Source organism: Chelonia mydas, chromosome 5 (assembly GCF_015237465.2).
Source record: "Chelonia mydas isolate rCheMyd1 chromosome 5, rCheMyd1.pri.v2, whole genome shotgun sequence".
In the NCBI taxonomy this organism is placed as follows: Eukaryota; Metazoa; Chordata; order Testudines; family Cheloniidae; genus Chelonia; species Chelonia mydas.
Genome location: NC_051245.2, coordinates 101,596,993 through 101,624,489, shown reverse-complemented (window position 1 = coordinate 101,624,489; position 27,497 = coordinate 101,596,993). Strand labels below are relative to the sequence as shown.

At 42.4% G+C, this 27,497-nt stretch overlaps 1 protein-coding gene across 27 annotated transcripts in view; it reads right to left on the bottom strand.

The window, feature by feature from the left end:
• KDM4C (lysine demethylase 4C) overlaps positions 1-27,497 on the bottom strand; it is a 446,017-nt gene that overhangs the window by 392,183 nt on the left and 26,337 nt on the right. For 8 of the 27 annotated variants that reach the window (XR_006291311.1, XR_006291312.1, XM_037901932.2 and 5 more), the window contains exons 2-4: positions 24,286-24,324; positions 20,199-20,306; positions 15,658-15,822 (exon numbers count right to left, since the gene is read on the bottom strand). Coding sequence is in view for 24 of the 27 variants with exons in the window: in XM_037901932.2 (XP_037757860.1) it covers positions 15,658-15,801 (144 nt within the window). In the remaining 3 variants the exon portion in view is untranslated. Of the gene's footprint in view, positions 1-12,796; positions 12,882-15,657; positions 15,823-20,198; positions 20,307-22,716; positions 22,942-24,285; positions 24,325-27,497 lie in introns of those variants that run through there. The other 19 variants (XM_037901931.2, XM_043547715.1, XM_043547719.1 and 16 more) reach the window with 10 other exon arrangements.

The following is a 27,497-nucleotide window of genomic DNA, read 5'->3' as shown; positions in this document are numbered from 1 at the left end:
GTCAAATTTTAAACCTAACCCACTTGAACTGCACAAACCTAGAACATGTAGGAAATACAAATTTAGACAATCAAAGAAAATGTTTTTATCAGATAACCATTTCCTGTTAAAGGCATAGTTAATATTTTTAATTAAAATGTAATAGTTTAATCCTGCACTTCCTACATGGTTAAAACTCACATTTTATTTTCTTTCCTTTTTTTTTTTAAATTAATTATTATTATCTTTCATGTGACCTTTGGCCATCTAGGGACTGCAACATTGGGCCCAATGTTTCCTCTTCTTAAAGAAACAAGAGTGTTCAACTGGCTAGTCTTGTAGTTTCCATTAATGTTTTCACACAAGTCTTAACAAGTTACATGCACAAAATACACAAAACACTGCTTTGGAAGCAGAGAAGCCGTGCATTCAAAATGTATGCATAAAAATCAAGTATGTCCACAGAGATTTCCATTTTCATTACTATTAGGCATGAACTTGTAGGTTTGGCTCCACAACATGAATATTAAAAACCAGCATTTGCATTCTTTTGTTTAATTCAAGGTCAATAGTGTTTTGTTTTTAGCAATATGCAGCATGAAATATTTTTGTGAAAAATGTACAAAGTATCCTCCTTCAGCAAACTGGAGCACATTTATTGTTTAATTGTATTACAGTGGTGCTTAGCGAGCCCACCTGAGATTGGGACCTCACTGCGCTATGCGCTCTCACTGTAGTGAGAGAGTCCCTGCTCTGAAGACTATCATCTAAATAGACATGACCGACAAAGGTTAGAGACAGGGAACAGAGACAGAAATTAAGTGACTTGCCTAAGATAAGTAGTTCAATGGCAGACCTGAGGACAGAACCTTAAAGTCTCTTGATTCTCAGTAAAGTACTCTTTCCACTAGGTCATGCAGCCTGCCTCCCCCCAAATCACAGTCCAAGAGCCTGTGGCCACAAGAAAAGGCTTTGGTGGCCGCATTTGAAAAACACTGGACTAAAACCAAGACAGTGCAACATTCAGGCTTTATTCCTCCTTCAGGATGTACTGTGCTCTCTCATCTAGCACTTCCTGAAAGCAGAGTTCTCATTCCTATATATAATTACAGTATGGCTCTCCTTTTTTGGGTAGCTATCTATCGTAACAGAGATTATTTTAATAATCAGTTTGCAAAAAGATCAAAGGTAGAATATGGCCTTTATTTAGTAATTAAACTTTTAGTTATCATTGCGTATTATTTCCTCACGAACTTATCACATTCAGCATCACTCACTGGAAAAAACAGGCTCACTGTTAGGATCACCACACTATCAGGCCTTTGTGTCTCTTCTTTTCACAGTTTCTCTCCCCCTCCCCTACCTTTTTCTCTCTCCTCCTTTAATCCCTCTGCATTTTCTTCCCTAAAGCAACTCACAGCTCCCCCTCTCTGTGAGCATCACTACCCTCCACTTCCTCATCGCATCTGATAAAATGATGACCAATAATACAGTGCTGACATTTAAAGTGAAACATGCCTCTGCAGGAGGGATGTTTCATTAGACTGTCAGGAGATCCAGAAATAGAACACCTGCATAAGTGGGTCAAGGCAAAGGACCAAAAGTCCACGATAGAGGAGAAAGAAATCCAGAGGGAGAATGCCTTTGAAAGAATTCTGTGGGTGGTTGAAGAACAGAAGCATGCTGGTCTACAGAATTTGTTAGGGGCCACAAGTACAAAGGTGCAGGCTTTGGTATATGTGGGAGAAAAAAAAATTGATTTCAGTAAGGAGCACGCTTGATTCTGAAGTGTATGCTTGGACTAGAGTCTGCTCTCTAAGGAACAAAAAGTCCTTACGCCTGCTATGTTCTGGTAAAAGTCCAGTTTTACTGAACATGACTGAAGCAGCAAGAAAGTGGGATGTTACAAAGAGGAGATAGCTAAGGGTTGGTTATTATGATGTTTGATGTGATGTTACTTGTTAAGGCCAAAAAGGAGTTCTCCTCGTGATTAAGAATATTCTGTACAGCTTTCCCAAGAAATGGGCAAGACTATATGGGGCAGGTATGTTACAGGGTGTGCTGCCCCATTAGTGGGAGCTGTGCCTAATTACTTGACTCTCAGGCGATGGGTTTGAGCTTGGATTGATGGTAGGGTCAGGTGACTGGACATTGCATAAGGGTAGCTGAGGTTGGCTATCTATAAGCGGGAGTCTTCTCCCCCAGAGAGAGGAAAATCATGGGATGGCTCTCTGGAGAGGGCCTGATGTCCTGATAAAAGGGTAAAGATGAGGGAGAAAAAAGTAAGCCCCACCTGCAGGGGATCCAGAAAAGAGCCAGGGTCAGAGAGGATGGGGTGTGGCGTTGACTCTACTTAGCAGCCAGAGAAAAAGGCTTTGCTGGAGCTGTGTGCAGAGAGGGGGACGAGCAAAACCCTGAAGTGGGAATTAGGAGCTCAGGAGAGGCATAATGGACTGGTGAGCCTGGAGAAGAAGGCGAGGCGATTGTGTCTTTGAGTTCAACTGTTCGTTTATGTTAACAAACCGGACTCCAAAAAAGGAGAGTAATTTGAAAGCATAAGAGTTGGGGAGTTTTCTTTTCCTGGGGAAAGGAAGGAAGGAAGGAAGGAAACTGAGGCAGCAGTAGGATCTCACTGGATGAGGTAAGACCCTATTTTAGGGGATGGGCAAGAACAAGCGGATTGTCTCTCATGCTGCTGCTGCCCCTCTTCCTCCCTGCATCTGACGCTACATGAAGCACTCGCGGCATCCAGCAGCCATTCTGCTGTGGTTGCTGGCCTGCCCTAGAAGGGAGATATAGTCAAAAAAAATTGTTCCTAAGACACTGTGAGTCTGATCAATCACTACCTCTTGGTAGTGGAAAGGATTTTTCCCTTGGGGGCAAGAATAACCAGGCATCTGGGATGGGGAGGGGAATTCACATTCATCATAGCATCCCATTCCCGGAGGTGCAGTTTTGAGTTAATAAAAGTAAGAACAGGAAGTTACAGCTGTATGTATATAAGTGGATTGTAATGATAAGTGCAAGGTATATGGGGTGAGTTCAACAGGTAGTTCCTCTACATAGTAGACAGCCACACCCGTAAAGGTTAGTTTGCTTACAGATGGTCCTAGCACATCACTTAACTCTCATTAGAGGCTCCAAGTAGCTGCATGTGTACCACAGGGCCAGACCTCAGGACCTGGCCTCAGCTGGCATGCAAAATCTAGTGAGGATAGCTAGTGGCAGCAACCACGAGTGAAGGGTACATCTGGCTCTCCAAGTGCATGCCAAGGATTCCTGGTCGAATTCTTGGCAAACATCAGAGCATAGAAACTGAATGAAGAATGGAAAAAACTTCATTTGATCCCATCGACAATGCTGGGCTGATGGACAGGAATCAAAAAAAAAGAATGATCAGTATATCACTTCCACAAATATCTCTATTTAGGCTTTGTTGTTGTCTTTTGTGGGGGGGGGAGAGGACTAAGAGAAGTAAAGTCCTGCCTCCATGTGTTGGAGTGGCACACCTCGCAACCTTTCAAATGGCTAAAGTGGGACGCAGCACCATTCAGGTTTGGCCTGTCTGCCCCTGAGTAGACAGAGGCAGTGGGGCCAAATATGAGTGGAGCTACGGCCTTGTGTGGCAGTCACAACACCACTCAGCTTGGGAAAACTCTCAAATAGGTGAGTCTAGAGCAAACCACCTCTTTGAACTCCCCTTCTCTGGATGACCCTGAATGAAAGAAATGTTCTGCTTCAACCAGCAGAGGGCTTTGGAGGTCAAAGCAGGATAGTCAAACCTGGGACTGCTGGGAAGCCTGGAGTTGTTACTTGCAGTGTTCCCAAAAAATCCTTTGATTTTTATAAGCTGGTGTTGCAATTAGTGGTAGCAGCTTCAAGATGGCAAAAACACGTTTGCCTAAGTTTCTTCTCAGTGGTCATGCAGATGAAACTGGAATCTGCGAGTACCTGATAGACTTTGAACTGCTGCTCTCTGTGAATGAGTGGACTGATGAGAAAGCACCACAGAACATAGCAGTGTTTTTGAATGATGATGCCAAAGCTTTTTACCAGAAGCTTCCCAGTGTGAATCGTGGATCTTACAGACAATTACACAAACACTTATATGACTTCTAGGAGAGATCTGTTTTTGAAATACTGGAGGGAATGACAAGATTGGAGTAAGAGGAAGGGGAACCCCTGCATACTTTATTTGCATGGAGGAGCCTGTTTAATAGGCTTTCCCTGCCCCCTCACAGTCTGAGAGATAGCTTGAGTAAAGCAGAACCATCCGCAGTGGATCTGGAACTGGCAAAGCAGAGAGGGACTATGTCCAGTGACAGAACATGAGAGAATCCTGTGTGAAAAGTCAGTTTATAAACAAAGGAACTTCATAACCCGCTGGTGAAGGAAGATAACATACTGGATAAATGTATGGACCAGATTATGTGCAGTTACAAATGTGGAAGCAGAAGCTGGGATCTCCTTAAAGGTATCAGCTATTAATTCTCAGACCCAGGGTGATTCCTTTATAACAAATGCTATGCTTCAAGAAATGCTTGCTAGTGAAGTTGCTAAAAACTTAGAGTAGTGCCAGGTATTTGCAGAAGTCCCATGAGTCAAATAAGAGCAACAGTCTCCCAAGTAGTTCCCATATGACATTTGCAGGTAATGAGGAGGCAAAGCCCATGGGAGACAGAATTGCCCAAGCAGAGGGAAGCCACACCAGGGAAACCAGAAGTTGCTGACAGAAGCATCCACAGAAGACAATGGAAAGAAGTAATTAAAACAGCTATTCTTACAGTATGCTGGTGTGTTCTCCAAGAATAATGGGAGGCTTGGGAGATATGATCAGATTAAGGAAGGGACTGTTCCTGTGAGGCAAATCCTAAAGAATGCTAAATTGCATGCTGGAGGATGTCCTGCTTGGACCATCTATATCACCTTGAGATCCCCAATTATAATCATGAAAAAGCCTAATGGAGACTTAAGAATATGTATTGAATACAAGAGACATAACTAAAGAGTTCAAGATAGCTACCCACTTCTCCACATAGCAGACACCGTGAGTACTGGAATGTCTGGTTATTGTGGAGGCCCTTTGGGCCAATCATCCATATTTACTAGGTTCAGAATTCATATAGTACACCATAAACATGGAAAGAAATATATGGCTGTGGATGCTCAAAGCTGGATGAGGACAGTGAGAATAGACTCAGACTGATTGTGTGATGACATCTAGCAAGAACAGTCTAAGGACCCTGAGTTATTCTGGTGTGCTAAAAGATCTACCAAATGAGATGCAGACTGGAGAGGTTCAAAGCAATTCAGGAACAATTATCCATTGATCCAGCTACCCACTTGCTGGTGTATGATTTTCCAGGTCTGTCAGGGTTGTCTTGTCAGCAAGCTTGCAGAGAGCAGTACTGGAGTGTCTTCACGACATCAAAGCAGCAGGCTGCCTGGGGTGAGAAAAGATTCTGAACCAGGTATTCGACAGATTTTTTTTTTTTGGCTGCAGATGTTAAGGATTTGGTACTTTCCTGGCTTACCTGTGACAGGCAAGCATCAGCAAGGAGAGGCAGAATTCCTTTTAGGGGATATGCTCCAATCTAGTAAGCCCTGGAAGTTCATAATGATTGTCTTAGAAGGACCACAACCAGAAACACCAGTTGAAATCGATATTTGCTGATAGCATATGACACCATGTAAAAGAATGTGGTGGCAGAGCCACTAAAGGATAAAAGGCCTGAGGCAGTCACAACTGCATTAATAAAACACAATGTTTCAGATTGCCTGCCGCCCCCACCCCAACCCGTCAGCTGCCTTTCAATGATCAGGGAAGGAATTTCAATCACTGTTATTACATGAGGTTTGCTGACAACTCCAGATAACATACCTAAAGTGAGGTCTGGTGTTGCCTGCCCTGCAGGTAATGGAAGAATGGAGGGAGTAAACAGCACCATTGGTTCCATGCTCATACTCTTACTGAAGATCAATGAGACTGGGATATACAGACACTTCTTGTCTTTGCATACACCACCAGCTGACACTCAGCTATTCACCACTCTCTCTCAGATTATTTTTGGACTCGCAAAACCATGCTTGCATATGACTTGATGTTCAGCAAGAAACAGCAAGGCCTCCTGCACCTACACAGGCAGAGTCTTATACCAGTGACTTGAGCACACACAGCATTTCAGAAGGTGGAGGAATGGATAAGCCAGAAGGAAGGTGCCAGGAAAAAGTTCCCATGTGCCCATCCAGGAAGAAAAAACGTGGCTATGCACCAGGAAAAATCAGCCAGGAAAAAACCCCCTCAAATGTCCTCCTTTTCAGGACAACCTTACACAACACTTAAGAAAATAAACAGTTTATCTTTGCTGATACACAATGTAAGAGCTTACCCCTTTGTAGTACACGGAGAATTGAAGCACAATTTATTGAAAGAAAGGGGAGGGCAAACACTGAGGTTATTCAACAACATCAGAGGAGGATTTAGAAATTCACCAGCAGATTTCTATAACTTGTAAAGGGAAACTGGTTGTGGAGGAGTAGGCCCTCACGACTTCACCACACTGCAGTCTTCAAAGGACTATCTACACCCACCAGATATGCCTAACCTGGAGAACATGAACCCTATACTTGCTGATAATCTCTAGATTAATTTACAAGTGACATCTCCATGACTGAATGCAGGACTCAAGGAGGCAGCCTAACAGGGAAACCTGTCAGGACGGCAGACTACCTGGATTCCTAGGAATTACAATGACGATAAAATTTTAGTTGTTGTTTTCAAACCCCTAAATTAAATACTGCCTGTGTGCGCTGATGTTCTTACTTGCAATATTCCAATAAATCCTTCAATTTCTATAAGCGAGTATTACAGGAGTTTGTAATTTTGTCACAATTTATGGCTAGAGCCTCAAAAGGGCCAGTTCCCAGGAATCAGAGAGACCTGGAAGGTGAATGATGGACCCAATAGCCTACAGGAAGAAGGGGAGACCTTAAGTCTTCATACTCTCAAATATCCTTCAAGTGTACCTTTTATTCCTTCTTGTGGGGAAGGGTGAGAATATTTGGAAGTGGACTGCATCCTGGATGTTAAGCTGAAGGGGGCCAACCCTGAATACTGATTATTCGGAAGGCTCTACCAAATTCATGGCCATAAGAAACATGTCATTGACCGTGAAATCTGGCCTTTTGCGTGCTTTTACCCTTACTATACAGATTTCACAGGGGAGACCAGTGTTTCTCAAACTGGGGGTCCTGACTCAAAAGGGAGTTGCAGGAAGGTCGCAAGGTTATTTTAGGTTAGTAGTATTGCCGTCCTTACTTCTGCATTGCTTTCAGAGCTGGGTGGCTAGAGAGCGGCAGCTGTTGGCCAGGAGCGCCAGCTCTGAAGGCGGCGCCCCGCCAGCAGCAGCACAGAAATAAGGACGGCCTGGTATGATATTGCCACCCTTACTTCTCCGCTGCCTTTAGAACTGGGCAGCCGGAGAGTGGCAGCTGCTGACTGAGGACCCAAGCTCTCCAGGCAGCAGCGCAGAAGTAAGGGTGGCAATACCATACCATGCCATCCTTATTTCTTCACTGCTGCTGGCAGCAGCTCTGGAATGACATACAAAGAGAGATTTGAGGTGTGTTCAGAAAAACTCTGGAGACTATCAGATGAACAAAGTTGAGCTGGAAAATGTATCCTTTAACTTACTTTAAATGGGGGAGAGAAAGCAAGAGAGCGCATGCCTGCATGTGTGCGCAAGGGAGGAGTGACATGCAAGAGTGGAAAAGCCAGGGAACATAATGTACTTCCACTTCATCCTACGTGTATTGTTTTTTCTGTAAGTAAATTGCAGTAGGGTTGTCTTGCCAACAAACAATTGAGGTACAAACATACCCTTGGAACATTAAACTTCAAATGAACTAATTTACAGCGTGCAAATGTCCCAATCACTGACTAGTGTTACCATCAGAGAAAATCCTACTCCCACGGGAGGCAACAAGAGTTTTTCCAATGACTTCAACAGAAGCAAGATCAGACCCCCCTCCCAAATACCATTAGCAGGTACCTGATAATCTTTATATTAAGATTGGATTAGAATGGAAACGGTCCTGCATTCTTTACTTATATGCATAACGTTGTTAAACCACCCCTTTGGATCTGAAATTCTCTATGCTTAGTATCTGTTCCATTATTGAGCAAAATAATAATAATATCTAGCACTTGTATGGTTTCACATTAGCAGCCGTGTTAGTCTGTATTCGAAAAAAGAAAAGGAGTACTTGTGGCATCTCTAAGGTGCCACAAGTACTCCTTTTCTTTTTTAGCGCTTGTATTGCACTCTTCATGAGTAGATCTCCAAATGCTTCACAATCTTTTTAATGTATTTATCCTCACAATACCTCTGTGAGGTACGGAAATATTTTTATCCCCATTTTTACAGATAGGGAACTGGGGCACACAGATGGACTAAATGACTTGCCCAAAATCACACAGGAGCTGGGAAACTGAAAAGGTCTCCCAAAGTCTAAGATAGCGCCCCAATCACTAGACCATCCTTTCTCTCAAAACAGTTCAAACATTTCTATGTGAAAAGAGAGTGAGGAAAAAAATGCACTTTCCCCCATAATAAAAAAAAAAAAAATCTGACTTTTTGGAGCAGGGCTGTAAGTGGCTGAAGTTTGAAAATGGCACTTTGGCATGGAGACATTCCTTGCTGAGGGAAGGAATAAATGGCCTTCTGTGGAAGGGAACTGGTTTTGATTTGTATTTAAGTAAATTTCAAAAGAGTCTTGCTTGACAATTTAGAAGTTTTAACAGCTTACAAGGTGTGGGGGGGGGGGAGGGTGTGGGGATCCTGAAGCCTGTCTGCTTCTCTCCCAATCCCTGCAAACAACTGTAGCTCTGAACCACAAACTGGCATTTAAATTAGATAGCAATGTGGACTCCCTACCCATGTTCAATCTTTCTGTGTAATGACACTCTGCAACTACGCTTCATTACATCATGGCAAATAAGAGAAACAGAGTGATGACGACCCAGTGCCCAACTCCTGCCCCTCCACCTTATTCATCATCTTTGTACCCATAGATGCACTTTAGGCTAATGTAAAAATTAGAGGATACAGTATGCACACACCCTCTAACCTGTAACCATACTCTTCAAGATATTGATATTCTACCTGGATACCATTTATATGTTGATATAATGCTTTGGTACATTCAGAAGCTGGGGGGAAAAAAAGCCATGTCTTATTTTTAAATCATTCATACACATTAAAAAAAGATTACATAGATTTTTTTTTTTAAATTATATTGCTGTGGGCCAAGCTCCTTCAACACCAAAACAGTGTTCACAGACAAGTTACAAATCTATGAATTAGGGCATCTTAATGGATACATTGACTGTCACTCATTCTCAAATGACAGTCACAGCACGCTACGTTTTACGGTATTTATGTAGTTTTTGCCTTCCAGACAAAGAGTGAATATTCAGATCAGATATATTTAATGTTGGTAAATAAAAGTGACACACTTGCAAACCACATCCTATTATTACTGGGTACATCAACTCACCAGCCAGAGCCACTGTGAGGATTTCAGTGTGCGCTCCCACAGTTAATTGTAACCATCACCACGTATGAGCTGTACACAGATTGTCTCTCTTGGAACACCATCTTACCCAGCCAGCTAGGCTTGAACTACTATCTGGCTGCACCCAGAATCTACGAGTCCTTATACTCCCTTCCCTGGTACTCAGACTGGTACTGTCAATTTGTGGGGAGTTTTATTCATGAGCATGTTCTCACCAGTCCAGCATTAGGCATATTGAGATTCCATGAGGGGGTATTCTTTCCTTATATGTCCTTGCTGCCCACAGGAGTTAACAGGTCACTGTGCTGGCCTCAGGGGCATCTTTCTTTGTTGGAGGTAGATTTGGTCACAATATGGCACTAGAATCTCCCTGAGGAACCTGTTTCAGACGACTGATGTATAGGACAGATGCTTGAGCAGAGCTCACCCTATCCCTATCCCATTGTTCTCCCAGGGCTGCCCCTGATTGAGCAGGCAGCTTGGCACTCCTGGAGGGAACTTCTAAATGTGGCTCCTCACAAGCAGGTGTTACGGCTTAGTGTACATATCTCATGCCTCCCTTTAATTGGTCAGATGGGACCTAAAACCCATCTTGAACAATATTAACATACAGGTGAGCTGGTCTGTTTCCAGTTATGAATTTGTCAGTGCTCAGCTGATGCCTACAGCCTTGGCAAGATTTGAAACCTGGTTTACCAGTGTCAAAGATGCATCTCTTCATTGATATCTAAATAGTCTAGATAGCAGCTTTCTCTTGCTTGTTGTCCTTGGCCTGTTCTTAGTCCTGGTTGTGATAGACTGACTGCCCCATCAAATATAGTGCCAATATCAAAGCCCAGTGCTCGGGGGCCACTGAGAGACTAGTGCTATCCCCTCACAGATGGCCAGAAATGCCATCTGGTCCAGATTCATCCACCAGTCTAAGGATGCTAGAACCTAAACAGATGCATGAACAAGCATGTCCAGAAGCTGTCTGTTTCGTCAACAGACAAACTTCAACCAGCTTTGTATGCATCTAAGATGAAGTCTGGCAGGCTGAGTCACATATGTGCTGGATGCTGTGTGTCCCAACAGCCTCAAATTAGCCCTCACTGCTGTCTTGAGGTTGGTTTTTAGTCTTGTGCAGAGGTTCAAAATGGACCAGAACTTTTCTTGGAGCAGGTAGGTTGTTGCAGTCATAAAATCAAGAATGGCCCCAATGAACTTGATTTTTTGCATTGGTGACAAAATCTACTGCTCTGTTTTATTTTTAGAGCCAGCTGAGCAAATAGGGTTGAGTCTGGTGGATGTGGTCCATCACCTGTTGGTTGAACTGGCCCCAAACCAGAAACAAGAGACACCACCCTGAATTTTATGTTCCTGATAAAAGTGCTTAACTTCCTTAAGCCCAAGATAGGTCTCCCTCTGTGTATGATGAAATATCAGGAGTAGAACTCCCTTCTCCTGTGCAGTAAAGGGACCTCCTCTCTAGCTCCAAGATTTAAAAGATACTGTACCTCCTGAAGCAGTATGGTCTTATGAAAGAAGTTCCTGAACAAGGACAGCAAAGATGGGTAGGGTAGAGCAAGGACTAGAGTTGAATGCTGTAACCCAGTCTCACAGTGTCAAACTCACTGGACTATAGTTATGGAGACACTGAGGAAGTGGAACAGCTGGTTGCCAAGAGGGGGCATGTGGCAGGGCAGGGGTAAAACCCACTTTAAAGCCCTGCCAAAATGCTGGCTGCAGATGGCTCTCTGGTCAAAAGGCCATGTAGAGAGATATGGGTATGCAGCAGGGAGCCCAGCTGTAAGCCCTAATGAGGGCTAGCTCAGAGCAACAAGCTGGGCCGAGTGGAAACAGCTGGGCTAAAGACTGGGAGGGCTATAAAAGCCCTGGGAAAACCTCAGAGAGGGGGTGGCCTGGGAGGAGACAGGAGGGCTGTTTCTCTGTCTCCGTCTCCTTACCTACTGGAAGGAACCTCAAGGGCCAGAAGACCCTGGGAGGGGTCTGTGGTATGGTTGTTGTTGGGGAAATTGGGACTGCACAAGAACTCTGTAAATAAAGACACAAAAGGTGAAACCACTGAAGAAGGTGGTGGGACTCTTTATTATACCAGCCTAAACAAAGGGTGCAGGCATAAAAGTGGGAGTGCCGGCACAGACCCGGTGACAGAGCACAAGATGGAAAGATCCTCAACGATTGCCACTCTGCTCTTGACAAACCCGTCAAAACTGCTGCTTTGAAGTACAGGGGCCTGGATGGCAAGAACCCACAGAGGGTATAGGTGAAAACATCTCTTGGGAAACTGAGGAGCTGGTGCCATATATGTGCATTTGAGGCCTATAATGACTTCTTCTTGGGGTTGGGGGACATCCTCGGGAACAAAGTGTTGCTCTGGAGTCTTCAAGTGAGTGTAATGTCTCATCCATTTTGTCTGTGAATAAGTTGCAGCCCTTAAGTGGCAAGTCTTCCACCATGTTTTGTGCCTCCCTTGAGATGCCAGACGCATGGTGGCAGAATTATTTACCACATAGTGATGACTGTTGCAATCAACCTGGAGCTGTATCCACCAAGTCAAGAGCTGCCATAAAGAAATGCCAGCAACCAGGAGGCCCTCTGTAACTAGGGAGTTAAACGCATTTCTCTAGTCCTGAGGAACCTTTTGCAAGAATTTTGCCCTGGAGTCCAAATTAATAAAGTCATATTTCAACAAGAGTGCCTGATAGTTCAAAATAAGCAAGGCCTCATGCTTCAATCCGGTGATTTCTGTACATTAATGCAGTACTTAGGCACCTCCCAAGAACAAAAGAAAACTTCCCCACTGATAAGCTGGAAACAGGGACCATGAGCTTGGGGCATTGCAGAGTGCTCAAACTTGTAATCATAGGCAGTGAGAGATGGATCAGTGTGGCCCTTCCCTTTTTGCCCTCAATTCAAGGCACAAGAATGTGCAGAGCACATGCGCCACCCCAATGGGTACTGCTAGCTGAAGGTCTCTGACTCGCATACTCAGGGTTCATGAAACCCGGAAGTAGAATATATATTATGTGCACAATCGTTTGAAAGAACACAAAATGACACAGCTTGCTCTTACTCTCTGTTCTTCCACCCTCTCCGCTCATTTCAAATATGTCAGTCCTGTTTCTCAGGGCTCCCTCTATTTTTCAACAGGGTATTTTAATGTTGAAAAGCACAGAACTCTCTCCACCCCTCAAAAAAGAGTTGGACAAGCAGGGAAAGATATTTTAATATGTCATACGTAGGATGGGACACCAGCATTTCCGACTGTGGCTCCAGAGTGAGATCCAAACCCTGGATGGGAGTAAATTAGGCCAGGAAAGAATCTGGAAAGAAACAAAGAATTGATGCCTGGGACCATATTTCTTGTCACATAATGTGCTTGACTGATCAAAGCTCACAATCTATCCATTATTATGGTAGGATGTTTTCTTAAATGCAGAACACCTGAACACAGGGAGGCACTACCATATTAAAATTAACAAAGGTTCTCAGTGTCATCACTCCCTTCCCTTAAGCGGTCGAAGAAATGAAAATGAGAGACCAGCCAGACTGCTGCCATTGGGAATTTCAGTGCAAAATTAAAAACAGTTAATATTGAGTTTGCGTGTCTTGAAAGAAAAATGTTAATATTTTCAGAAACACAGAGTGACTCTTTTCTTATAGCTGACATGAGAAAAGTTGCTGTACCCAGCATGCTCTCAGCTGCTGCTATCTTTGTAACAGATCCTGGAATTGAAAGTCATAAAATTACTGACATTCTCCCTGATCCCCAGTCCACAAACACAAAGCACTCAGGTCTCTTTAATCTGTTAATTTTCTTTGTTTGTTACATTAGCTCACCAGTTCCAGATCTCATTAACTTTCTCCTGTTACACACCTCCAGCCTCACCACAGCCTCAGTGTCTGCAGTCTCCCTGTGTGACAGCCTCCCTCCTGAGAGCCACTACAGATGTTACTCTAACGACTATCACTAAATACACAACCCTGCTATCAGACATAACATTAATCTAAATGTGACATCGAGTAAAACAATTCACTGAGAAAGAGATTTACCCAGGGAAGCAAGGATTATGTTTAGAGCACAATCAAAACAGAAAAAGTCCTTATCTCCTGATAGGTTTTAGCGAGTGGCTTACACTTTCATTTAATGTCTTTAAGAATATTAATTCAGGATTTTAACATAGAAACTCGTACTGTAAATGACAGCTCAGTTTTATTTACAGTTGAAAGGCAAAGCGAGTTTGATTTTTTTAAAAAAAATATTTTTTCACTCTTTAGAAATTCTTCACTGAGAGTAGAAAAACCATCCCAATCAGCCCGCCCAAAAACTGAATGAGAAGTGCAATCACCCCTGAACCCCAGTACCTTCTTGCTCCCCGACAGGGACTGAAAGCATTGACAAGGCAGTACAAAGCACATTGAGGAAAGAGGGCATCTTCCTTTACTCTCTAGTAACCAGGTCTTGCCTTCACTGTGAGGGAAGCAATGAAAGGCCTCGGAAAACTCTGTATCTAGCCCATGGTGACTGGAAGAAAGATCACCACAATGTGGATCCTTTGATGGTGCGAAAAAGTCAGGTGGCCTCATGGCTCCAAGAAGAGTTTATCATACCCCTGGACATTCTACCATCAGCAAACCTAAGATGCTAAGATTTTGGGGATCAAGGAGGAAAGTCAATATACTGAACAATCCAAAACAAGTTGCACGATCCCTTCACTCTCTGCTAGCTCAATTATTGCTAATCAGAAAGCTTCCTGTTCCCCAGCCATCTTAGGACTTGATGCTGCAAGGTGTTGAGTGCTCTGGCTTTGGTCCAGCAAACACTGAAGCAGTGTTTAACACATGCTTAAATGTTAAGCATATAAGCAGTCCAATTGCAGTGATTAGTACTATGCAGCAAACCCTCAGAGTAGGTCCCCATCTGTTTCAAAACAAAATGAGCACAGAAGGTGGTGGGGACAATATAACATCAATGTGTACTTTTATGTCATATACTTATCTATGTCTGTAATGAATGAGTTGCCCAATCTAGTAATTGGGATTTTCATTTAAAAAAAAGAAAAGTTTCTAGCCTTCATGCTCGCGGAGAAAAGTTTGGAGACGTGACCCAAATGCATCCTCAATGCTCAAAACACAGAAAGCAAATAAGAACCCAAAGTTTGTTATTTTTTCTTTATAAATCTCATTTTAAGCCATTCTGATGGTTTTTGAATGTTCTCGGTTTGCAACACAGGGTTGGAGACCCAGTGATTAAGGTAGCTGTTCCTAGTGACTACTCCGAATGACCGAGCTGAGGTTCCCAGATCTGCATGTACATGGTTGTGTTTCCTCCCCTATGATCCTCAGACCACAGGACTACATAAAGAGTAACAAGACTAATGTATATAGCATAGATAAGAACATATTCATCATGTAAATAAGTTACACCAAACTGAAGTTGTGACAGTTTCTCTCCATTAATGGAAACTGACTAGCTACATGGCCCGGAATCAACCATTGCTCAGCTAAGAGGCAATGCTACAGTAGCTTTTGCATGGTTTCCATGCCTTACTTTTGTTAACCAGGAGGTAGAATGATTACAATTTAAAAAAAAAAAAAAAAATCAACAATTTGAAATCCTATGATGGCCCAGATTCTGTAAACATTTAAGAATGTGCTTCATTTTATTCATAAGTAGACCCACTGACTTCAGTGAAATGATTCATGGTCAGTAAAGTTACACACACCTTTATGTGTTTGCACGGTAGATTCCTATATTTGGAATACTGGATCCCCTGATTTATATTATGAATTCTCTATTTTGGACTGCGCTGCTAAGCACTAACTTAGTCAGCCTCAAACAGAGACTTTCTTTTCACATTCCATGTGATGATAATAGCAAATAGATGATAATTTGAGAGTATGTGGAGGACAATATACATTTTCTTTTTTCTTTGTTTACATGCAACGTGAGCTATTCCATTTAACTTTGTTAAAGAGGGACATATCAACAGCTACCACAGGAGAACCATTTGAAAAATTATTAAAATTTAACACATCAGTTTTGCAAAAGGCAAATGTTTAAGAAAATAGTTGTTCTTTTATGTAAAAGATGTTTACCTTTGCAAGTCCAGCACGATGAGCACCTTTTGATTCCATGTACGCTAAGTATTTGTTGAACTCCCTGAATTCATCCATTGAAGGCCTAAACGTCATAATTTTGCAGCTTGGGTTTGGAGGACTGTCCGAGACTACAGCTGCCATTGTGGCTCAATATCAGTCCTGCTAAAAATTAAATAAGTTATTAATAAGTATAATGTATATTGAAATGAAAAATCCTTCAATGAAAATAGCTTCCAAAAATATATCAATATATCTGCTCCTAACTGGAATGAATGCTTTTGAAATGCTATCTCCCAGGCTGGTTACAAGAACATAATATAAAAGTAGGACTAGGTTGTTCAGCCATTATCCACCCTGGTGAACCCAATCATGAGTAACAGTTGCACAATCTAGCCCCTCATTGTTTGTCTTTATAACAATATACTTTCTAAACTTATCCCTCAATATTATAGCAGCAGCTGCTTGTGATGATTCATTTCTGGTACAATGTAACTTTCTCTGTCTTAGGTACTTACATGGCACCCCCATCACCACAGACCCCAAGCACCTCACAATACTCCTGTTTGGCAGTGAAGTCTCATTATTCCCATTTTACACATGGGGAATTGAGACACAGAGAGATTAAGTGACATGTCCGAGGTCACACCAGAAATTTATTGCACAGTCAAGAACTGAACCCAGATTGCCTGACTCTTTAACCACTAGACTTTCCTTCCCCTCATTGTTTCTTTTAATAGGTTTTAAAGTATATATATATCTATATCAAAGGCAGAGAGAAACAGGACAAGTCCTCTTCCCCTACCCCCATATGTTTTGTCACTAAAAAGAGGAATTAATTTATTTCATTAAAAGCAACAAAAAATATATTCTTGTCTCTCATACAAAGATATAATACTCATGAAATGAGTAGCCACTTATGTGGTTTTCACATATGTATGCTTCTGCAACAGAAACTAACACCAGTCCTGCAATTAGATCGGCTAGTACCCGTACAGAGCACTTGTGGGATCAAAGGCAATACTTTCTGGGTTTGCAACTGAGGCATGTTGCATACCTCATGGCAGAACGTAATAAAATAATTCAATCTTTGATTGACTTTCTAGAGAATTTGCATTGTAGAGCACAAAAAGGAACTGAACTGTTATTAGCAAGGTCAGTTCACTGTAGGTCATCATTCCTCTTTTGCCCTATGCAAAAGCATAGCCAGGAAAAAAAATTACACCATGTTATAATTCAAGATTGTCACCCTTTTTGCTCTGTAAAATACTATTTTAAAGCATCATCATTCAATACCAGCCACATAATCCAATTCTCGCTCAAAGTGTAACAATATATGTGATCACAGCTATGAAAGAGAAAGTTAAACCAGTTTACATATTAAAACATCTTAGCTCAATTTGTTAGCATTTTTAAACATGCTGTGCTAAATGTGTGGCTTCCATGAGCAGGAAATATCTGTTCTAATGCACTGGAATCTGTCATGAAAAAACAAATAATGAATATTGAAATTAATTGGAATTAAGGCAATTAAGAATCACCGTTATGGGATTGTGGGCAAGGACCCAAAGGCAGGCCACGAACTCTGCGGTTACCATGTTGCAACTTTAAGAGAATGGGGCAGAACCTCTAAGAGGAGGGCTCTTATTGGGTAGTCTTGGAGCCTTCAACAAGCACGTAGGTTGGCTGGCTGGCTGGCTGGCTGGGGGCACAGAGCAGTTGGTATTGGCAAGCAAAGCACATGAAGGCCCTTCCCTGCTCTGCCCTCCACTTCAGCAAGATACTCCTAGTACTCTACAGTCACTCCTTGGATAATCCTCCCCACTCTTTCCAGTCTTGCTGCCACTGCCACAGTGGCTTCATGCCTGCTGCTTATTGCAAACCTCAGGGACATCTTTGCTTTTCCTTCCTCGCCTTCTCCATCGTCAGCTGTGGTATCCTCTCCTCTCCACCCCACAAATCGCTCTTTATGGCCACTGCTTGGGAAGGACTGTGGCACAGCAAATAGTGGTTGAGGATAAAGTGGGAACTTCTGAATTTTTAATGTCATCTGCTCCAGCAACCTCGTCTGTGCCCTTAGGCAAGTCCCTTAACCCAGGCCTCATTTTCTCCACGTGTGTGTGCCCTTAACCCAGGCCTCACTTTCTCTCTGTCTGTGTGGGAGGGGGGGGGTGAGAGAGCACACACCACTAGCTTGGCCACAGTATCCTGCCTTTGTTGGTTTAGTTTTGTGTGAACTGCTGCTCTGCAAATCTGCCTGTGAAAGATTCTTTTACGTCACTCTCCCTCTCACTCCCCTATTAGTGTCCCTGCACTTAGTCTGCTTTTGTGCCTTTATTTTTCCCTTATATTCAATCTTAAGTGCCAAGAGAAGGAGTCAGGTGTATGCATGTTTGGGAGAACTAATCAGCTTGATATGTTTTCCTGACCCCACCTTCAATAAGTCCCTCTCCCCTCCATATACTTTTTCTTTGTACCTAGGAAGTTGTTTGAGCTGAAACCTTGGCTTTAGTTGAGTGGATTTTTTTTTTTAAACTGTTTCTCTGTTTAAGCCTGCAAGGGCTGCGGGACAGGGTGGCTGACATAGTTCGGCCATTCACCTATTTTTACTGGTTTCATTCATATTCCTTTCCCTTTTCCTGGGAAACAGTTGTTAAGGTGTCGGGTAGAGATGTTTGGCTTAGACCGGTGAATTGGACTATTCAGATTTCTGGATTTTTTTTATATAGTGGCTTTTTAATGGGGAGAGGGGAAGGGTGGTGTGGATATGTGTATACATGGTTGGGGCATTCTGGGGAGAGAGGGAGTACACAGTTGGGACATTCAATAGTTTTCTTAATGGCAATTGAGGTACGCCTGATATACCTTGCATAAAGGATCCTTGGAGTCATTTCCACCAAGACTGCCCCTTTCCTTTCATCTCCACTTCTGGATGCCTATCTGATCCTGCTACAATCACTGGTCCAGGGAATATGGAACTGGATCCATGAGACCTGGGCATAGTGATACTTGCCTTTTGTGACGTGCTTGAAGGTTATTGAATGGGGGACACTGTATGAAAGCCAGGTGTCCACATGGTATGGTGGCCAAGTGCCAGGCTTTCTAGCAAGCAATGAACAACATTAAGAGGCCTCCGTCCATTGCCACCGTCCATAATCCATACCTGCTATTTCAGGCTAGGAGCGTGGCGCGGTGTTCCTATTCTTCTCACCCACTACTGATTCAGCAAGAATGGCAAATCAAGTTTACACATTTTCTTCCTTACAAGCCATTTCCTCCAAGACAGGCTACATTACCAAAGTAAATGTACAGCAGCACTAAAGATTCAAGCATGCTGACCAACCAATACAAACTAATTACTACTGTTCATTTGCCAAGAGGTTATACATCTGTTTCACGGATTGCAGATAACTAAGGCTATGTTTTAGTCACAAGCATTTTTAGTAAAAGTCATGGACAGGTCATAGGCAGTAAACAAAAATTCACGGCTCGTGCCCTGTCCATGACTCGTACTATATACCCCTGACTAAATCTTGGAGGTGAGGGGGCAGCCCGGGGGTGCTACAGGTGCTTGGGGCGGGGGGGGGAAGGTCCAGGGGGTGCCATGGGTGCTCGGGGGAGGGAGGGTGGTGGGACTGGCATGCTCCCTACTTGGCTCCTCGCAGCTTCCCAGAAGCAGCAACATGTGCCTCCATCAGCTCTAACTCCACCCACTGCCCCCGCCCCGAGCATCAGCTCCATAGCTCCCATTGGCCGGGAACCGCAGCCAATAGGAGCTGCGGGGGCAGTGCCTGCAGGCAGAGGCAGCATGCAGAGCTAGGAGCTGAGGGAGAGACATGTCACCACTTCTGGGGAGCCCCCCAAGGTAAGCGCTGCCCAGAACCCTCACCCTCTCCCACACCCCAACCCTGAGCTCTCTCCCACACGCACCCAAAGCTGCTCAGGCGGCCCCCGGACTAGCCGCATCAGCCACTGCAGAAGTCACGGAGGTCCCAGAAAGTCATGGAATCCATGACTTCCATGACAAACTCACAGCCTTATGGATAAATAAAGAAGAACTCAGACGTCTTAACAAGATAATTACTTCATAACCATGATAGCCAAAAGGCATATTTCCTCAACAGCAACAGAAAGACCACATCCAACAGCTTTTATGAGTGAGCCTCTGGAGGCTGGGAATGTTCCACTGGTGCAATTCCTACCACATACACTCACACCGAAGCCAATGGGCTTTCTGCTAGGACAACCTCCCCTTCATTTCATGTGCAGGTCTTAATTTGATTGTCAGGACATGAGGGAGGACAAGAGGGAAGGAAGAATAGAGGAGAGGGTAACAAGTGAGAGAGAGTGTAGTGGCACTTAAGGGAGGAATATTTTCCCACTATTTTTTAAAAATAGTATTTATGGTATTTTCCCCACCCTTAGTCTCACATGATTGCCTTACTTGACCTACAGTGCTGTTTCTATTTTATTAGTTTTCCCCTGAACTGTGATGGGGATTGAGGCTGGAACCCCCGCTATATTTATGGATGTCCACTTACCTACAGTTATCTAGGAGACAAGGTGGTTTCTTCCCTTATTTATTTAAGGGATTTAAGTGTAATTTTCCTTATTCCTGAAATGCCGTTTGATTTTTCTCCTATATTTATCTGAAAAACAGAGGATTTTTCTTTAAAGTTTTGTTTTTTAAGATGGACTTTTTACATTTAGAGCCTTTTCCCCCCAGATCCACACCCCGCCCCCTGCTTCGTCCTTTCTTCCAAGCCCTCTTTAATTGGGGCTTTAAGGTAGGGAAAAATAAAGGGAGAAGAAAGATCTCATGCAATTTACAACTCCCCCTCCAGTAGGTTATATCACCCCTGCCCTGTTCTGGACAATTTTGGGGAGGATAATTGGCAGTGATGTATAGCATGAACTCTGACAGCCAGGACTTAAGAAGTTAGTAAGGGCCTTTGTAGTAGGGTCATAACAGCAAAATTTCAACTGAAAATGAGTGTGTGTCAGCAATATTATCATCAGTCATGTGCATGTTCCTGCAGGTAATATTGCATGCCGGGCACTGAAGGACAGAGTGGGAGCCTATGATGCTGCTGAAGCATCTATGAATAGGAGTAACCCAAGAGGTTTGGCATTGGTGAATCAGTCTATGCTCCCAGCTACCTTGTGATACCACCAGGCTGCTTTCACCTGTTTTGTCTTGTAAGAAAGTTGCTAAATTCCATGACTTGTGACCCATTCATTGAAACATGTGGGCCAATGCACTAGGGAGCAGGTTCCACTCATTCTACTGAGACCTCATACCCAGTGGCCATCTTCATTCAGTGCACAGGCTGCCAGATGCAGTAGCGTAGCTGGGGGGGAGTGGGGTAGCGGCCACTCCCCCACCGAGCAGAAGTGGTGCCTTTTTAATTCTTTGCTGTCTTTTTAATTTTTACTCACCCAGCGGCGCTCCGGGTCTTCGGCGGTGGGTCAGACGGCGCTCTGGGTTTTCAGCAGCACTTTGGCATTGGGTCCTTCACTCGCTCCGGTCTTCGGCGGCATTGAGGTGGAGGGGGTCCTTCAGTGCCGCCGAAGACCGGAGCGAGCGAAGGACCCCATGCCGAAGTGCTGCTGAAGACCCAGAGCACAGCCTGACCCGCCGCCGAAGACCTGGAGCCCCGCTGGGTGAGTACTAGCAGGTGGTGCCTTTTTTTTTATCTCTGCTCCCCCCGTTTTCTCCAGCTGGCTACGCTACTGGCCAGATGCCCTGATCTGTAAAGAGGTTTCATGGTATGCTGAACAATGGGAGATTTGGCTAGGTCTTGGAAACCCCCAGAGGAGCATGAACCACACACTCACACTCACTATGCTGTATACCATTACGGCTTCCTTGCCCAAAGCTACCAGCATCAGGCACGAGGCCCTGTTGTTCAGGGTAGCCTTTCGGCTTGCTCCTGGTAAGAAAGTTTGCAGTAGGGGCTGAGGGAGGCCAATTCTAGCACATTCCAAGAGAAGACTGGAGTAACACAAAAGATATTGACATTCAAATCCCTTTCTATAAGCCTGAGTAGTTAGAACCAGACCTGAGCTGGGCCTGAGATGCGTGTCTAGGTTATTTGGCCTGTTCGATAGCTGTTTTGTCATCCTATTCCCTTTGGCAACCTTTGAGTAAAAGCTTTCTGGTCATACAAAGGGACTTTTTCCCCCTCATTCAACATCACCTAATCCCAGGTTCAGGAATTGGATAGATGGTGCTCTGTCTGCTTTAGAACATGTATCTGGTCAGATGTGGCTTCCTATTTGTCAGCCAGCAGAGCTGACCATGGTGTCACTCCTCAATTTGTGCCCATTCTCAGTGCTTATCTTCGCTTGTAGCTTCAGGGGCAAGACTGGCTCAACATGATCAGCAGATTCCTTTCCCCAGTTGGATCATTGGCCAGCCTGTAAGAATGAAAATTCCTAAAGAGTTTTCTCCTAGGAAATACCCAAATATGGAAGAGTCATCCTGGGCTCTGCACATGAAGAGCTGCTGTGCAACTGCGTGCCTCTATTGAGAACACATGGGTCGAAGAGTCATGACGCTGGGAATAAATTTAAGACTTGTATTACTTTTGATTAAGCAACATATAAACATCTTTAATCCTGAATTTCCTCAATCCTTGGAAAAAATTCTTCTCACCCTTATTTTCAGCATCCTAGTTTGCAAACAAATCAGTTACTGCAAACGAAAGTCAGAAGGGGAGGGGAGGGGGAAAGAAAATCAGGGCTTAATATGGGAGACCAAGGTCAGCCTTAAGTATGGTGTCATTACCAACAGCTCCATAAAACTGTGCAGCATCTTGGACTTGGTCCAATTCCAATTGAAGTCAATTGAAATTGGGATCAGGCCCACTGATACTTTGGAGAGGTGCTATGTAAAAAAATAAATAAATACTACCTACATAGTATGAATTCCCTACACAGATATCATCTTAGTGCAAAAGATAATACAAATCCCTGAAACAAATATAGATGTTAACAAGTGACACCAGAACAATGTTTTATTGATTATCTGTCAATTGTTAAAAGCTATTAACAGACCTCTACCATTAGAGCTAAAGACTGCATCTCTTTCATGTCCTCTTCTACGTCTGTAGTAAAGAGAAAATTGCTCCTAAAGTTCAGATGATACAAAAGTTATGGGGGCTTTGTTCATTCATTTCCCTTGCTAGCTAGTTCATGCATTAATCTTTTTCATCTTTATTCAGTGTCTGTGGCTTGAGAACCGCTTCTCTTCCTTTCAGAAGTTGCTTCTAAGTTTATCTTCTGTAGGGGAAGGAAACCAATATTCAAGTCTCAGCTAGTGAGCAGACGTTAATCCGTTAATTGCAATCATTATGATAACTTATCAAGCAGTAATTATACATTTTTGAGAGTTTGGAAATATTTCAAGGAGCAGGTTGAGACTAGAAAAATATATTTGGTTATGTCATACTATACTACATACAAAGAATCTAGTATTTTGATATGTTAAGAATGCGTTTACTAGTCCTTCACTGCTGGGATAAAAAATTTCTCAATAACTGGACTCTCTGCAAACTTATACTCTGCTTCTATTGTGATTCTATGTTTTAGATATTTTCAGTTTACAGGTCATTCACATAGTTAGAACACACCTGTAGTCAGCAAATATTTCAAATTCATTTATCTTTAAGCTTTGTCCTCATTCAGCATGCATGTGTACCATTGGGGAGGGAAAAAAGGTGATTTTCCTTTTTATGCTTATACTATCCTCTTCCTCTGCCTATACAGTTGGATTCATGGTAGTAAGGCAGCGTGGCTTTACAAGTAGAAGACGACAAAAAGATACTACCAACCTAACTTTTAAAACCACTAAAAACTTTCTCTATAGAAAGACTGTTTTAGAATGTGGCATAAACAAGGCAACAAATGATTCAATGTAAGAGGTCCTAATTGCACTTTGAGATGGCTACTCATCACTCATGGGTAATGCACCTATCCTAAAAACTTACACTGATGTCTTTGTACCACTCGGCACGATCACGTGTTCTATGCATGTGCTGATGCATATTATAGCTAGAGCAGTAGCAACAGCCATTGTTACAGTTGTTTGCAGGCACAGCACTTCTTCCTCTATCCCCCCAGATGGTGTCTTGGTGGATATACTGCAGATGGGATTTCATTCTCCGCAATCTTTGCTATCCAAGCAAAATAGCATGTACATACAATTATATCCAAAACCAATCCACAACACATTAAAAGCATAGTAAGGTTTCAAAGTCAAGGACTCAAAAGTTAAGCCCCATGTGAGCACTGCCTTCTAGACGTTCCTATGGCTGCCTTGAAGAATTAACTTTTAGTTTGCTGGTATCTTCCTACTTTACTGGCCAAACAGATACAGTGAAAGGATGGACACAGGAATCTAAGACCAGAATGTTAATGCCCAGTTTACTCAATGAGGGGAAAATTTACTAAAAAGTCAGCACCGGAATTTGTCCTCAGAATCAGTATCTTAACTCAGAATCGGAGACAGACAGACAGAGAGACACACACACAGAGCAAAATCAATCACTTCACATAAAATAAAAATCTCTGTATTGCAGGGCAAGAGAAAGAATGCTATAGAAAAAAAAAAGTGTAATTTGTTACCTGTGAATTAGTGTCTTCAATTCCTTCTTTTACTTCCTCCTACCAACAAGTGTAGACAAAAATAATTAGATATAGACAGAGAGAGAGAGAGAGAGAGATTAAAACCAGTTATATAATACCAGATATTTACAAAGTGCCTCAAATGATATAACATACAAAAAGTTTCCAATCTACTGGCCTGATCCTGCAAGCACTTAAGCATGGAGTTATTTTACTCATACGAGCATTTCATTTAATCTCCAGAGTTTTCGGGATCAATTCTTCCATAAAATTAAAACAATGACGAGGTGAAACATGAGACTGTGGCTCATGAAAGGGAGGCTGTGGAGGTAATGGATAAAGACAAGAGGAAGAGAGATTCTTGGGGAAGTGGATTTTCAGATGGTGGAATCCAAGAGAAATTCAGAAAAACACAAAATTTCTTTGACCATCAGTACACATTGTTGCAATCCCAACAGGAAAAATTTAACTGCCAGCAAAAAGGTTGCTTCCACCCAATGAAGATTGGAAACAAGTGAGTAGTGGCATTGTAAATCTTTAACATATAAGGAGCAACAGCCCCACCATTCTGACTTCTGATCTCCCGCTTCTATTAGTAACAATAGGAGAAAATAAGCTCATTTGTCAGAGCTGTTGTAGAAGGTGGCCGAAGGAAAAAAGAAATTATATCTGATGTCAATTATTAACTTTATATTATATTATATATATATATATATATATATAACCCACATTCTAGTGCAGATAACTGAATTTAAAAAGCTACATACAACTATGCTAAATGACATGCACATATGGCCTGATGTGTGTTCATGCCCACCATTGCAATATATACATAATGGTGGATATTTGCTATTTATAAGCCCGTACTGGCAGCAAAGTATCACTGGAAAGAGGTCATACAGGATATTTGATCTCTGTGTATGTATTTGATTTTCAAGCCTTCACCTTCAGACAATTTTTAAAAAGTACACTGGTCTCCTTAACATGGCTTACAGATTACCTCTACAGAATACAGATCCACTCTACTCTATTCCCCCAAGCCCAAAGGAAAATTAATATTCCCTCCTTACTCATCATTCTATACTTTCTCAAACAGTCTGAAATCTATTGTAAATGCATATGTTACCTAAGAGTACATATGCTACCTAACTGTACTACATACAGAGAGATCCTATGAACAGCTCTGGAAATTAAAATGGTGTGGCTTCATTCCAGGCAAATTATGAGACATCATATAACAACTAGGACTGTCAAGTGATTATTTTTTTTAATCGCAATTAATCGCACAGTTAAACAATAACAGAATATCATTTATTTAAATATTTGGGTGTTTTCTACATTTTCAAATACATTGATTTCAATTACAACACAGAATACAAAGCGTACAGTGCTCATCTTATATATATATTTTTGATTACAAGTATTTGCACCGTAAAAAAAACAAAAATAGTATTTTTCAATTCACCTAACACAAGTACTGTAGTGCAATCTCTTTATCACAAAAGTTGAACCTACAAATGAAGAATTATGTACAAAAAACCTGCATTCAAAAATAAAACATTCTAAAATTTTAGAGCCTGCAAATCCACTCAGTCCTACTTCTTGTTCAGCCAATCCCTCCGACAAACAAGTTTGCGTACATTTGTAGGAGATAATGCTGCCCGCTTCTAGTTTACAATGTCACCTGAAAATGAGAACTGGCGTTTTCATGGCACTGTTATAGCTAGCATCTCAAGATATTTACTCGCCAGATTTGCTAAAGATTCTTATGTCCCCTCATGCTTCAACCACCACTGTAGGGGACATGCATCCATGCTGATGATGGGTTCTACTCGATAACAATCCAAAGCAGTGCAGACCAATGCATGTTCATTTTCATTATCTGAGTCAGAGAGCACCAGCAGAAGGTTGATTTTCTTTTTTGGTGGTTCAGGTTCTGTAGTTTTGGCTGCGGAGTACTGCTCTTTTAAAGACTTCTGCTCCATACCTCGTCCCTCTCAAATTTTGGAATGCACTTCAGATTCTTAAACCTTGGGTCAAGTGCTGTAGCCATTTTTAGAAATCTCACATTGGTATCTTCTTTGTGTTTTGTCAAACCTGCAGTGAAAGTGTTCTTAGAATGAACCACATGTGTTGAGTCATCATCCAAGACTGCTATAACATGAAATATATGGCAGAATGCAGGTAAAACAGAGCATACATACAATTCTCCCCCAAAAAGTTCAATCACAAATTTAATTAACACATTATTTTTTTAACGAGCGTCATCAGCATGGAAGCACGTCCTCTAGAATGGTGGCCGAAGTGTGAAGGGGCATACAAATGTTTAGCATATCTGGCAGGTAAATACCTTGCAATGCCATCTACAAAAGTGCCATGAAAATGCCTGTTCCTATTTACAGTGTCACCAGAAAGCAAGACAAGGGCAGTATTATCTCCTGTAAATGTACACAAACTTGTTTGTCTTAGCAATTGGATGAAGAAGAAGTAGGGAGGGCTGAGTGGACTTGTAGGCTCTGAAGTTTTACATTGTTTTGTTTTTGAGTGCAGTTATGTTACCCCCCCAAAAAAATCCACATTTGTAAATTGCACTTTCAGGACAAAGAGATTGCACTACAGTACTTGTATGAGGTGAATTGAAAAATACTATTTCTTTTGTTTGTCATTTTTACAGTGCAAATATTTGTAATAAAAATATATACACTTTGATTTCAATTACAACACAGAATACAATATATATATGAAAATGTACAAAAACATCCAAAATATTTAATAAATTTCAATTGGTATTCTATTGTTTAACAGTGCGATTAAAACTGCAATTAATTGTGATTACTTTGAGTTAATCGCATGAGTTAACTGTGATTAAATCGACAGCCCTAATAATAACTAGTAACTTCAGTGTAACATATACGATATGTCTACAGGCAATGAAAAATCCGCAGCTGGGCCCTGTCAGCTGACTCAGGCTCATGGGTCTCTGGCTATGCGGCTTTAAATTGCGTAGATGTTTGGGCTCACAAGAGGGGAGGGTCCCAGAGCCTGGGCTCCAGCCCTGACTGTCTGCACTGCAATTGTATAGCCATACAGCCAGAGTTCCATAAGCCCGAGTCAACTGACATGGGCCAGCCGCAGGTGTTTTACTGCAGCGTAGCCACACCCATAAATTCATTACATCCTATCCTAGATTGTTGTATAGCATTCCTGTATAC